Here is a 12,016-nt window from a genome sequence, read left to right on the forward strand (position 1 = left end):
AGGTTTATTGTTGTCACGTGACTAATCCCACATCCGGGAAGGGAATTGCATGACAGACGATGTGTTGACACCGAATAGGACCAATAGTGTAACATTTGGGAAAGTGTGAAATTGTTTTTTTTACCGACGTTTGGTGCAGTCATTTAACTTTGGATTCACATGCCGACCAATTGCAACTATTTTCTAGCGCCGGTGCTGTCATCATGCATCATAACAGTTGTATCCCGGTTTTTCTCACTGGCTTACTATCTTTCTATGGATGTCTGAGCTGTGTGTCATGTAGTAAGGAACCTGAAACACCGGACTGGCGGATGACTTTAAAAACCATTCGCAATGGGATCCATAACATTGACAAATACCTCAACGTTGCTCTGGACTTATTTGGAGGACAAGATGGACTGTGTCACTATGAATGCAGCGATGGTAAGGTCTCTCAGGCCACACACACAGTCAGTACTTGTTGGTAATGGCAATAAAAACATGGCCATAACTACTTTGCTTATTATGCAGACAAGCCATTTATTAAAAAGCTCAGTTGAAAGTGATTATGTTCCACATACAAAGCAGATAAGCACCACTGTAGCTATCTTGGGTTGTAAAACCATTAAACTGGTACAGTGCCACCTCCAACACACACTGTAGTTTCTCTGAACAGGTTCTCTCAACAAGATGAAAGAAGATCTCTGAACACCTCTACCTTTGCTCTTTCCTTGCAGGTTACAAACCAGAACCCCGGCCTGGTTACAAACCAAACCCACCCAATGGATGCGGGTCACCCCTGTTCGGATTCCAGGTGAGCTAGTGTCATGTATGAAGCAGTGGTCTTCCCTATTAGTCATGTGGGAGGTGCAGTGTGGGCAGACTGTTGTCCCAGTCCAGCACTGACCCACCTGGTTTAGCAACTCATGTTTTTTATGATTAGCAGAGATCTGTGTTTCAGGTCCCCCCCCCCCACACACACACAAAATGTATTTTATTTTATTGTCACACATATGTGCAGTGAAATGTGTTGTTTTACAGGGTTAGCCATAGTAGGGCGGCTCCCCTGTACGGCGACCATTGTTTATAGGAATGTTATTACACCTGTCATATTATATATTGCTTTGAATATTTGTGAGCATTGATCTAATGGTCATCTCTTTTGTCTAATCTACAGTTTGACATCGGCATCCCGTCCTTGACCAAGTGCTGTAACCAGCATGACCGTTGCTATGACACCTGTAACCGTGATAAACACGACTGTGATGATGAGTTCCAGGAATGCTTGGAGACCATCTGTAGGAGATTACAGAAGATGTTGGGACTGGCCCAGAGTGTCCAAGGTAAGATGGCAACTGGGTTGTGTTTATTAGGGCATGCAACAGAAAACGTTTTACAGCGGAACACGACAATGTGTTTCTTATTGTAGTTCCTGCCAGTTTCAGTCTGTTTTCGTCCATCCTGTTTCTTTCTGTTTTCTTCCATCCTGTTTCTTTCTGTTTTCTTCCATGTGTTGCCTATTGAACACCACGCTGATTCATGTATTGATATGCTCCCAGTGTTGAACACAGAGTAGGACTTGACTCAAGCATTCCTCACAGTTAATTCAATAATGTGCCCACCATCTTGTAGCCTGGTTAAATCATACTGCACTCACCATTGTCAATTGTTTCACTTTCTCTTCACTGGTGAGTTCAGCATTCAGTCAGGTTTAACCAGTCTAACAATCTTGCTGGTGCGGAAGATCATACAACTCCCCCTGATGGTATTTCTGGTGAGGTCTATAATTTAGGGTGAGGTCTATATCCATAATAGGGCATGCAACAGAAAACGGGTGGTTCAAGTCCTGAATGCTGATTGGCTGAAAGCCGTGGTATATCATATCATACAACGGGTATGAAAAAAATGTGTATTTTTACTGCACCTATTAAGTTGGTAACCAGTTTATAATAGCAATAAGTCACCCTGTTTTTTTTGTGTATGGCCAATATACCACGGCTGTGTTGTGTCGTGCATAAGAACAGCCCTTAGCCGTGGAATATTGGCCATATACCACACCCCCTCGGGCCATATTGCTTATAGTACTGCAATGTTGAGGGAGCTAGCACAAGCATTTCACTGCACCTTTTATACCTACTGTGCACGTGACAAATAACATTTGATATTGATTCATTTTTCTGTGTGTTTCATATGTCTGTATATAATGATCAAGTCGTGTTTCCATGTCTCTCTCTATACAGCATGTGAGAATACTGTGACCCTGCTGTTTGAGGCTGTCATGCACATGGGGTGTAAACCTTACATGGACAGCCAGAGAGACTCCTGCATATGCAAATTTGAAGTCAAGAGGGATCTATGAGCTGCCATCCAGAGGGGATTCTGGAATAGTCAAGCCACCAGAGAAATATTGAAGTCAATATCTTCCCAATATCTTGGGATAGAGCTGTGGAAGTTTCCATTGATAACAATGTGCGAAGCCTTGTGAAGGGGCCTGGATGTGCTCTCAATTAATGAACGTTGGGTGATCTGAGTTTTTAAATTGCTATTTGATAATTTTGTAGAATTGTTCTCCTATGCAAAGGTTGTTTAGTGGTTGTTGTCATGTATGCCATTTGCGCTCATAGCGTTTCAATCGGTGACGTCACTCGCAAGGGCTGAGGATTTTGTGGAGCGATGGTTAACAATGCTTTGTGGGTGTCAGTTGTCAATGTGTGCAGAGGGTCCCTGGTTCGAGCCCGGCGAGGGTACGGACTAAAGTTATACTGTTACACTTCTCCGCCCATGCATTGGCTATATAGACTGCTTTATTTCGCATGTGTGGCTACTGAATATGAGCAGCGACAACGATGAGAGTGGACACTTGTACATTCTCTTGAACTACGTTTTGCATATAGGGTATAGCCTCCCTTTTAGGAGGATAATTTGCAGGCGGAGACAAATAAATGGGTAAATAATATTTATTGAAAATGAAAGGATCGCTCACCATAGCCTATCCGCGCGTTACGCCTTTTCAATAATTTTTATTATTGCACCTTGACTAACGTTGGTTGAGCGTCCTCCACTTCTTTCCATTATAATTTATTTACAGACACTAGTCTAATCATATTTAATGTAATTTTCTTGAAAAGACGACTGCCACTTGATTCTCCTCCCACGCATAGGCAGCCTACTCTATTTCAGTGACACCAGACTATAATCTCGCGGGGACTAATTCATGTGGAAAGATGAAACGGCGAGAATCTGTCAATGCACATGTAGGATTATGTGGTTGATGAGCAACATTGAGGGGTTCAATTCATCTGCCCGGGCGCCCGACAATGCGTGTTTTTTTTACCAGGTGAAAGTTGATTGCGTTTGTTTTGGAACCGGCCTGCCTCCTGGGTGTGAGACAGGTGCCGGTTCAAAGCCCACGGAGAAATCCGCTCAAAACGTAATTAGCACGTGGAGTAAAGAGTACGGTTCTGTGTTTTCACATGTAAAAGTGATTTGCTTTTGCCAAAAAAAGCATCTGCTTTATTAATAAAAACTAGTTTGAAAATGCAAACATATTTTGAATGGAAAAGAGATGTAGGCCTATGTATGTTTCTGGGTGATGCACCTTGTTGACAGAGCGGCACAGACTACTGTTTGACTTGAAAAGGCACTCCTCCTCCCTTAGTGCTTTTGCCAATTCACGTCAAAGGACATACCGATGCCCCGCGGTTCACCATTTTATTTAAAAATGTGTACTTTTTTTAACATTGAGACCCAGAGTCGCTATTTCAAGGGATACATGGCCGAAAATGCCGTAACAATCAATACATTACAGAATTAAAACATGCAACAATTTGATCCAGCCCCAAAAAAGCATTTACACTACTCTGTAACAGTCTCCCATGAACATTTAAATTCATTCAGTGGCACTAACATATCTAGATGAAGTATGGATTGTAGACTACACCATACCTCCGGTGCACAAGACAAGGCGGCAGTCTTGCTAAATAGTGCAAATGTCCTGAGGACTTTAAGTAGGTAGCCTAGTGGTTAGAGCTGTGGGCCAGTAACAGAAAGGTTGCTAGATTGAATCCCCAAGCTGACAAGGTAAAAATCTGTCGTTCTGGCCCTGAACAAGGCAATTAACTCACTGTTCCTAGGCCATCATTGTAAATAAGAATTTGTTCTTAACTGACTTGCCTAGTTAAATAAATGTTTATTTTTAAAGTAACAACTGCTCATCAGACCGGGTATGGTAACTGCTGGTGGTGAAGGAGACCAGACTACATAGATGAAGAGGGAGTTTACACAAAAGGGTTTAGTAGATGAACACTTACATATAATCAATCCTCCCAGTAGTTTCTGGATTTGTTTTTTTGTTGTTTATTTGGACGAATCAGGATTGGGCAAATGCATGCATAAAGTGCTAATCAGCAGTTACATCATTTTTTAAAACGTATAAATTAATGATATGCACACATTGATTCTTGAATAGGCTATATAATTTATAAATGCATCACGAGCTTAGTTCAACTGGTATACAATATCAAAACCCCAATTATAAGCTTGTTTTACTGCAATGTTTGTAAACAAAGAACATGTCAAACAAATAGCAGCCTCAAAACATGGTTTAAACTATCATGTTGATATAATAGCTGTTCAGTCCTTGCATCCATAGCTCTGTCTATGATTTTGAGAGAGGATACATTCCTCAAACCCCATCCCTCAGCGTTTTACTGACAACCGCTTTATTATTGTTTCGACTGCTGCTTTAACTGGTGCTGTCACGACTTCCGCCAAAGTCGGCCCCTCTTCATTGTTCCGGCGGCGGTCGACGTCACCGACTTTCTAGCCATGGCCGATCCACTTTTCATTTTCCATTGGTTTTGTCTTCCATCACACCTGGTTCCAATTCCATCAATTACGTGTTGTGTATTTAACCCTCTGTTACCCCCCCAGGTCCTTGTCCGTAATTGTTTGTTGTCAGTGCTTGTGCACGTTGGGTTATGTACCCATTTATTTTATTGTTCTGTATCCGGTGGGTTTTGATGATTAAACTGAGCCGTTGGAAGCACAGTTTTGCTCTCCTGCGTCTGACTTCTCTGCCGCCAGTACGCACCCCTGACAGGTGCAGTGGTTTTCAAGCCCCTGTGTGGATGATAAACGGTTTCCACTAGATTCAACAGCCACAAAATAGAAATTGTTTGTAATCTTTAAAAAAAAGAAGCTTTTTGGCCATGATAAACACTGGCTAAGTTAGCAGAGGGAGGGTTTTGGCCAAGACCCATAACGAAAAAGACACACAATTTACATAAAGTTAAAAACAATGTGTGTGTATGTGAATCAGTACATAGACAACGAAATTAGCGGAAGGAGGGTTTCGGCCGAGTTTCCATTTGCGAGATTCATTCAATGAATCAGGGACAATATGGATAAGGTAACTTCAGAATGCTATCAAATTAGACATCTATATACACCGAGTGTATACTATATACTACGAATGCATTGATGGTAAAGTCCCTCCCTCAGGCTACACACACACACACACACACACACACACCCCCCCCCCATTACTTGTTTGTAGTGGGAAAAAACATGGTAATAACTACTTTGCTTATGCTATGTGGATAATCCATTTACTCAAAAGCACAGTTGAAAGTGATTATGATCCACAGACAAAAAAAGATAAGCACCACTCTATTGTATCTTGGGTTGTAATCATTAAACTGGCACAGGGTGACCCCCCAACACTATCCGTAGTCTCTCTGAACAGGTTAACTCTTTCAACAAGATAAAAGAAGGTGGGAGAACTCAAAGAGATCTACCTTTGCTGTTGCCTTGCAGGTTACAAACTAGAAGCCCGGCCTGGTTACAGACCATCCCCTCCCAATGGATGTGGGACGCCCCTGTTAGGATTCCAGGTGAGCTCGTGTCATGTATGACTTTGATCTATAGCAGTGGTCTTCCCTACTAGTCCTGTGGGGGGCGCAGTGTGTGCAGACTGTTGTCCCAGCCTGCACACACTATAGTGTATAGCTACAGATGTGGCTCTTCAGGACCAGACATTTTTATGAGCTTTTTACATTTATTAGGATCCCCTTTAGCCGACACCAATGGCGACATCTAGTCTTACTGGGTTCCGACACAAAACGAAAAATACATTACAGACAAAATACTTTTACAATTGACATACATTTAAGAACATTAACATGTAATGTGTGTGTGTGCATCTGTCAGTTACACATACATGTCGGTACATACAAACAACAAGTAGGTCACATTGGGGAGAGGCGTTGTGCCATGAGGTGTTGCTTTATTTGTTTTTTGAAACCAGGTTCTGTTCACTTGCTCAATATAAGATGGAACGGAGTTTCATGCACTCAAGGCTGTGTATAATACTGTACGTTTTCTTGAATTTGTTCTGGACCTGGGGACTGTGAAAAGACCCCTGGTGGCATGTCTGGTGGGGTAAGTGTGTGTTTGTCAGTGATGTGTGTATGTTGATTATGCAAACAAGTTGGAATTTCCAACACAATAATGTTTCTGATAAAAATGAGAAGTGACGCAGTCAGTCTTTCCTCAACTCTTAGCCAAGAGAGACTGGCATGCATAGTATTGCAATGAAGAGCAAGAAGTACTGCTCTGTTCTGGGCCAGCTGTAGCTTAACTAGGTCTTTCTTTGCAGCACTTGACCATATGACTGGACAATAATCAAGATAAGACTAAACTAGAGCCTGCAGGACTTGCTTTGTGGAATGTGGTGTCAAAAAAGCAGAGCATCTCTTTATTACAGACAGACCTCTCCCCATCTTTACAACCATTGAATCTATATGTTTTGACTATGACAGTTTAAATATAAGGTAACACCAAGTAATTTAGTGTCCCCTACTTGTTCAACAGTCACACCATTCATTACCAGATTCAGCTGAGGTCAAGAACATAGAGAATGAAGACTACTATTTATAGGAATGTTGTAAGAGCTGTCATATTATATATTGCATTGAATATTTGTGAGCATTGATCTAATGGTCAACTCTTTTGTCTACTCTACAGTTTGACATTGGAATCCCGTCCTTGACCAAGTTCTGTAACCAGCACGACTGTTGCTATGACACCTGTAAACCGTGATAAACACGACTGTGACGATGAGTTCCAGGAATGCTTGGAGACCATCTGTAGAAGATTACAGAAGATGTTGGGACTGGCCCAGGGTGTCCAAGGTAAGATGGCAACTGGGTTGTGTTTATTAGGGCATGCAACAGAAAACGTTTTACAGCGGAACACGACAATGAGTGTTTCTGATTTTAGTTTGCCTGTTTCAGTCTGTTTTCTTCCATGTGATGCCTAATGAACACCACCCTTATTCATATATTGACATGCTCCCAGTGTTGAACACAGAGCAGGACTTGACTCAAGCATTCCTCACAGTTAATTCAATAATGTGTCCACCATCTTGTAGCATAGTTAAATCATACTGAATGCTGCGCTCACAATTGTCAATTGTTTCACTTCACTGGTGAGTTCAGCATTCATTCTGGTTTAACCAGGCTAACAATGTTGCTGGTGGGGAAGATCATACAACTCCCCCTGATGGCATTTCTGGGAATGAAGACTACTCTTTACAGGAATGTTATCTGGGGACCCTGGGACTAAACACCTCCCTCTTCAACTGGATCCTGGACTTCCTGACGGGCCGCCCCCAGGTGGTAAGGGTAGGCAACAACACATCTGCCATGCTGATCCTCAACACGGGGGCCCCTCAGGGGTGCGTGCTTAGTCCCCTCCTGTACTCCCTGTTCACCCACGACTGCATGGCCAGGCATGAATTCAACAGCATCATTAAGTTAGCTGACGACACAATGGTGGTAGGCCTAATCACAGACAACGACGAGACACCCTATAGGGAGGAAGTCAGAGACCTGGCAGTGTGGTGCCAGGACCATAACTTCTCCCTCGTAGACTACAGGAAAAGGAGGGCCAAACACACCCCCATTCAAATCGACAGGGCTGTAGTGGAATGTAGTCGGTCGAGAGTTTCAAGTTCCTTGGTGTCTACATCACCAACAAATTATCATGGTCCAAACACACCAAGAAAGTCGTGAAGAGGGCACGACCATGCCTTTTCCCTCTCAGGAGACTGAAAAGAGTTGGCATGGGTCCCCAGATCCTCAAAACGTTCTACAGCTGCACAATCGAGAGCATCCTGACTGGTTGCAACACCGCCTGGTATGGCAACTGCTTGGCCTTCAACCGTAAGGTGTTACAGAGGTTAGAACGTACAGCCGAGTACATCATTGGGACCAAGCTTCCTGCCATCCAGGAACTATATACTGTACTAGGCGGTGTCAGAGGAAGGCCCTACAAATTTCCAAGACTCCAGTCACCCAAGTAATAGACGGTTCTCTCTGCTACCGCACTGCAAGCGGTACCGGTGCGCCAAGTCTAGGTACAAAATTCTCCTTGACAGCTTCTACCCCTAAGCCATAAAACTGCTGAACAATTAATCAAATAGCCACCCAGACTATTTGCATTGACACCCCCCCTTTCTTTTTACACTGCTGCTACTCACTGCTTATTATCTATGCATAGTCACTTTACACCTACACTGATTCAGTACCCTTGTATATAGCCTAGCCTCATTATTGTTATTTATCGTTTTTTTTTTACTTGAGTAAATATTTTCTTAACTCTATTTTCTTAAAACTGGGCTTGTAAGTTAACATTTCACGCAACACCTGTTGTTTTCAGTGCATGTGACAAATACAATTTGATTTGATTACACCTGTCATATTACATATTGCATTGAATATTTGTGAGCATTGATCTAATGTTCATCTCTTTTGTCTACTCTACAAGTTGACATCGACAACCCATCCTTGACCAAGTTCTGTAACAAGCACAACTGTTGCTATGCCACTTGTATCTGTGATAAACAGGACTGTGACGATGAGTTCCAGGAATGCCTGGAGAGAGATTTCTGTAGGAGATTACAGAATATGTTGGGACTTGCCGAGAGTTTCCAAGGTAAAATGGCATCTGGATTGTGTTCAATAGGGCATGCAACAGAAAACGTTTTACAACAGAATACAAAAAGGAGTGTTTCTTATTGGAGAACTCCAGGTAGTTTGTCTGTTTTCTTCCGTGTGGTGCCTAATGAACACAACCCTGATTAATGTATTGACATGCTCCCAGTGTCAAGCATTCCTCACAGTTAATTCAATAATGTGTCCACAATCTTTTAGCCTGGTTAAATCATACTGAATGCTGCACTCACCATTGTCAATTGTTTCACTTCACTGGTGAGTTCAGCATTCTGGTTTAACCAGGCTAACAATCTTGCTGGTGGAGAAGATCATACAACTCATCCATATTACTATGTGTATTACCTCTTCTATTACTTGTCATTTTTATATTTGACTCTTATTATTGATATTGATACCGGGGCGGGGCGGCAGGTAGTCTAGTGGTTAGAGCATTGGACTTGCAACATTGATTCCCAGAGCTGACAAGGTAAAAATCTGTCGTTCTGCCCCTGAACAAGGCAGTTAACCCACTGTTCCTAGGCCATCATTGAAAATAAGAATTTGTTCTTAACTGACTTGCCTAGTTTAATAAAAAGGTAAAAAAAATAATTGAAGATTGATTATAGAACTGCAGTGTCGAGGGAGCCAGTGTAACCGATGTGAAATGGCTCGCTAGTTAACAGGGTGCGCGCTAATTGCGTTTCAATCGGTGAGGTCACTCGCTCTGAGACCTTGAAGTAGTTGCTCTGCAAGGGTTGCGGCTTTTGTGGAGCGATGGGTAATGATGCTTTGAGGGTGGGGCGAGGAGAGGGACGGAAGCTATACTGTTACATTGGTGCCGTGACCCGGATCTCTGGTTGCTGCAGAAAAGGAGGAGGTCAAAAGGGGGGTGAGTGTAACCGATGTGAAATGGCTACCGGGGTGCGCGCGAATAGCGTTTCAATGGGAGACGTCACTCGCTCTGAAACCTTGAAGTAGTTGTTCCCCTTGCTCTGCAAGGACCGCAGCTTTTGTGGAGCGATGGGTAACGATGCTTCGAGGGTGGCTGTTGTTGATGTGTGCAGAGGGTCCCTGGTTCGAGCCCAGGAAGGGGAGAGGGAAGGAAGCTATACTGTTACACTAAGAATTTCACTGCACCTTTTATACCTGCTGTAAACTGTATACATGACAAATAACATGATTGTTATTAATTTTCTGTGTGTCTGTATAACATGATCTGCTTGTGTTTTCAGAGTGTGACAATACTGCAACCCTGCTGTTTAATTCTGTCATGTGCATGAGGTGTAAACCCTACATTGACAGCCAGAGAGACTATCTCATACACCTCCGCTGTTTTCAATCAGGATCTCAGAGATCACTGCCTCATTGCCTGTGTCTGCTATGGGTCCGCGGTCAAACGACCACGCCTCATCACTGTCAAACGCTCCCTAAAACACTTCTGCGAGCAGGCCTTTCTAATCGACCTGGCCCGGGTATCCTGGAAGGATATTGACCTCATCCCGTCAGTCGAGGATGCCTGGTCATTCTTTAAAAGTAATTTCCTCACCATCTTAGATAAGCATGCCCGTTCAAAAAATGCAGAACTAAGAACAGATATAGCCCTTGGTTCACTCCAGACCTGACTGCCCTTGACCAGCACAAAAACATCCTGTGGCGGACTGCCATAGCATCGAATAGTCCCTACGATATGCAACTGTTCAGGGAAGTCAGGAACCAATATACACAGTCAGTCAGGAAAGCAAAGGCTAGCTTTTTCAAACAGAAATTCGCAACCTGTAGCTCTAACTCCAAAATTCTGGGGGACACTAAAGTCCATGGAGAACAAGAGCACCTCCTCCCAGCTGCCCACTGCACTGAGGCTAGGTAACACGGTCTCCACTGATAAATCCATGATAATCGAAAATTTCAATAAGAATTTCTCAACGGCTGGCCATGCCTTCCTCCTGGCTACTCCAACCCTGGCCAACAGCTCCGCCCCCCCGCAGCTACTCGCTCAAGCCTCCCCAGCTTCTCCTTCACCCATATCCAGACAGCAGATGTTCTGAAAAAGAGCTGCAAAACCTAGACCAGAACAAATCAGCTGGGCTAGACAATCTGGACCCTCTCTTTCTAAAACTATCCGCCACCATTGTTGCAACCCCTATTACCAGCCTGTTCAACCTCTCTTTCGTATCGTCCGAGATCCCTAAAGATTGGAAAGCTGCCGCGGTCATCCCCCTCTTCAAAGGGGGTGACACCCTAGACCCAAACTGTTACAGACCTATATCTATCCTGCCCTGCCTATCTAAAGTCTTCGAAAGCCAAGTTAATAAACAGATCAGACCATTTCGAATCCCACCGTACCTTCTCCGCTGTGCAATCCGGCTTCTGAGCCGGTCACGGGTGCACCTCAGCCACGCTCAAGGTACTAAACGATATCATAACCGCCATCGATAAAAGACAGTACTGTGCAGCTGTCTTCATCGACCTGGCCAAGGCTTTCAACTCTGTCAATCACCATATTCTTATCGGCAGACTCAATAGCCTTGGTTTTTCTAATGACTGTCTCGCCTGGTTCACCAACTACTTTGCAGACAGAGTTCAGTGTGTAAAATCGGAGGGCATATTTTCCGGACCTCTGGCAGTCTCTATGGGAGTACCACAGGGTTCAATTCTCGGTCCGACTCTTTTCTCTGTATATATCAATGATGTCGCTCTTGCTGCGGGCGATTCCCTGATCCACCTATACGCAGACAACACCATTTTGTATACTCCTGGCCCTTCCTTGGAAACTGTGCTAACTAACCTCCAAACGAGCTTCAATGCCATACAACACTCCTTCCGTGGGCTCCAACTGCACTTAAACGCTACTAAAACCAAATGCATGCTTTTCAACCATTCGCTGCCCTCACCCGCCCGCCCGACTAGCATCACCACCCTGGACGGTTCCGACCTAGAATATGTGGACAACTATAAATACCTAGGTGTCTGGCTAGACTGTAAACTCTCCTTGCAGACTCATATTAAATATCTCCAATCCAAAATCAAATCTAGAATCGGCT

The 12,016-nt window shown here is 43.6% G+C and overlaps 1 protein-coding gene across 1 annotated transcript; it reads left to right on the forward strand.

Moving 5' to 3' along the window:
* The first annotated feature begins 35 nt into the window (after positions 1 to 35).
* Positions 36 to 5,028, forward strand: LOC135507060 (group XIIA secretory phospholipase A2-like). Its single transcript, XM_064926585.1, is given in 5 exon segments — positions 36 to 181; positions 184 to 423; positions 717 to 793; positions 1,157 to 1,322; positions 2,220 to 5,028. Coding segments are annotated over 5 exon segments (624 nt in total). The 5' UTR covers positions 36 to 159; the 3' UTR covers positions 2,339 to 5,028.
* Positions 5,029 to 12,016: the final 6,988 nt, after the last annotated feature.

This window comes from Oncorhynchus masou, chromosome 20 (genome assembly GCF_036934945.1).
Source record: "Oncorhynchus masou masou isolate Uvic2021 chromosome 20, UVic_Omas_1.1, whole genome shotgun sequence".
NCBI classification, from domain to species: domain Eukaryota; kingdom Metazoa; phylum Chordata; class Actinopteri; order Salmoniformes; family Salmonidae; genus Oncorhynchus; species Oncorhynchus masou.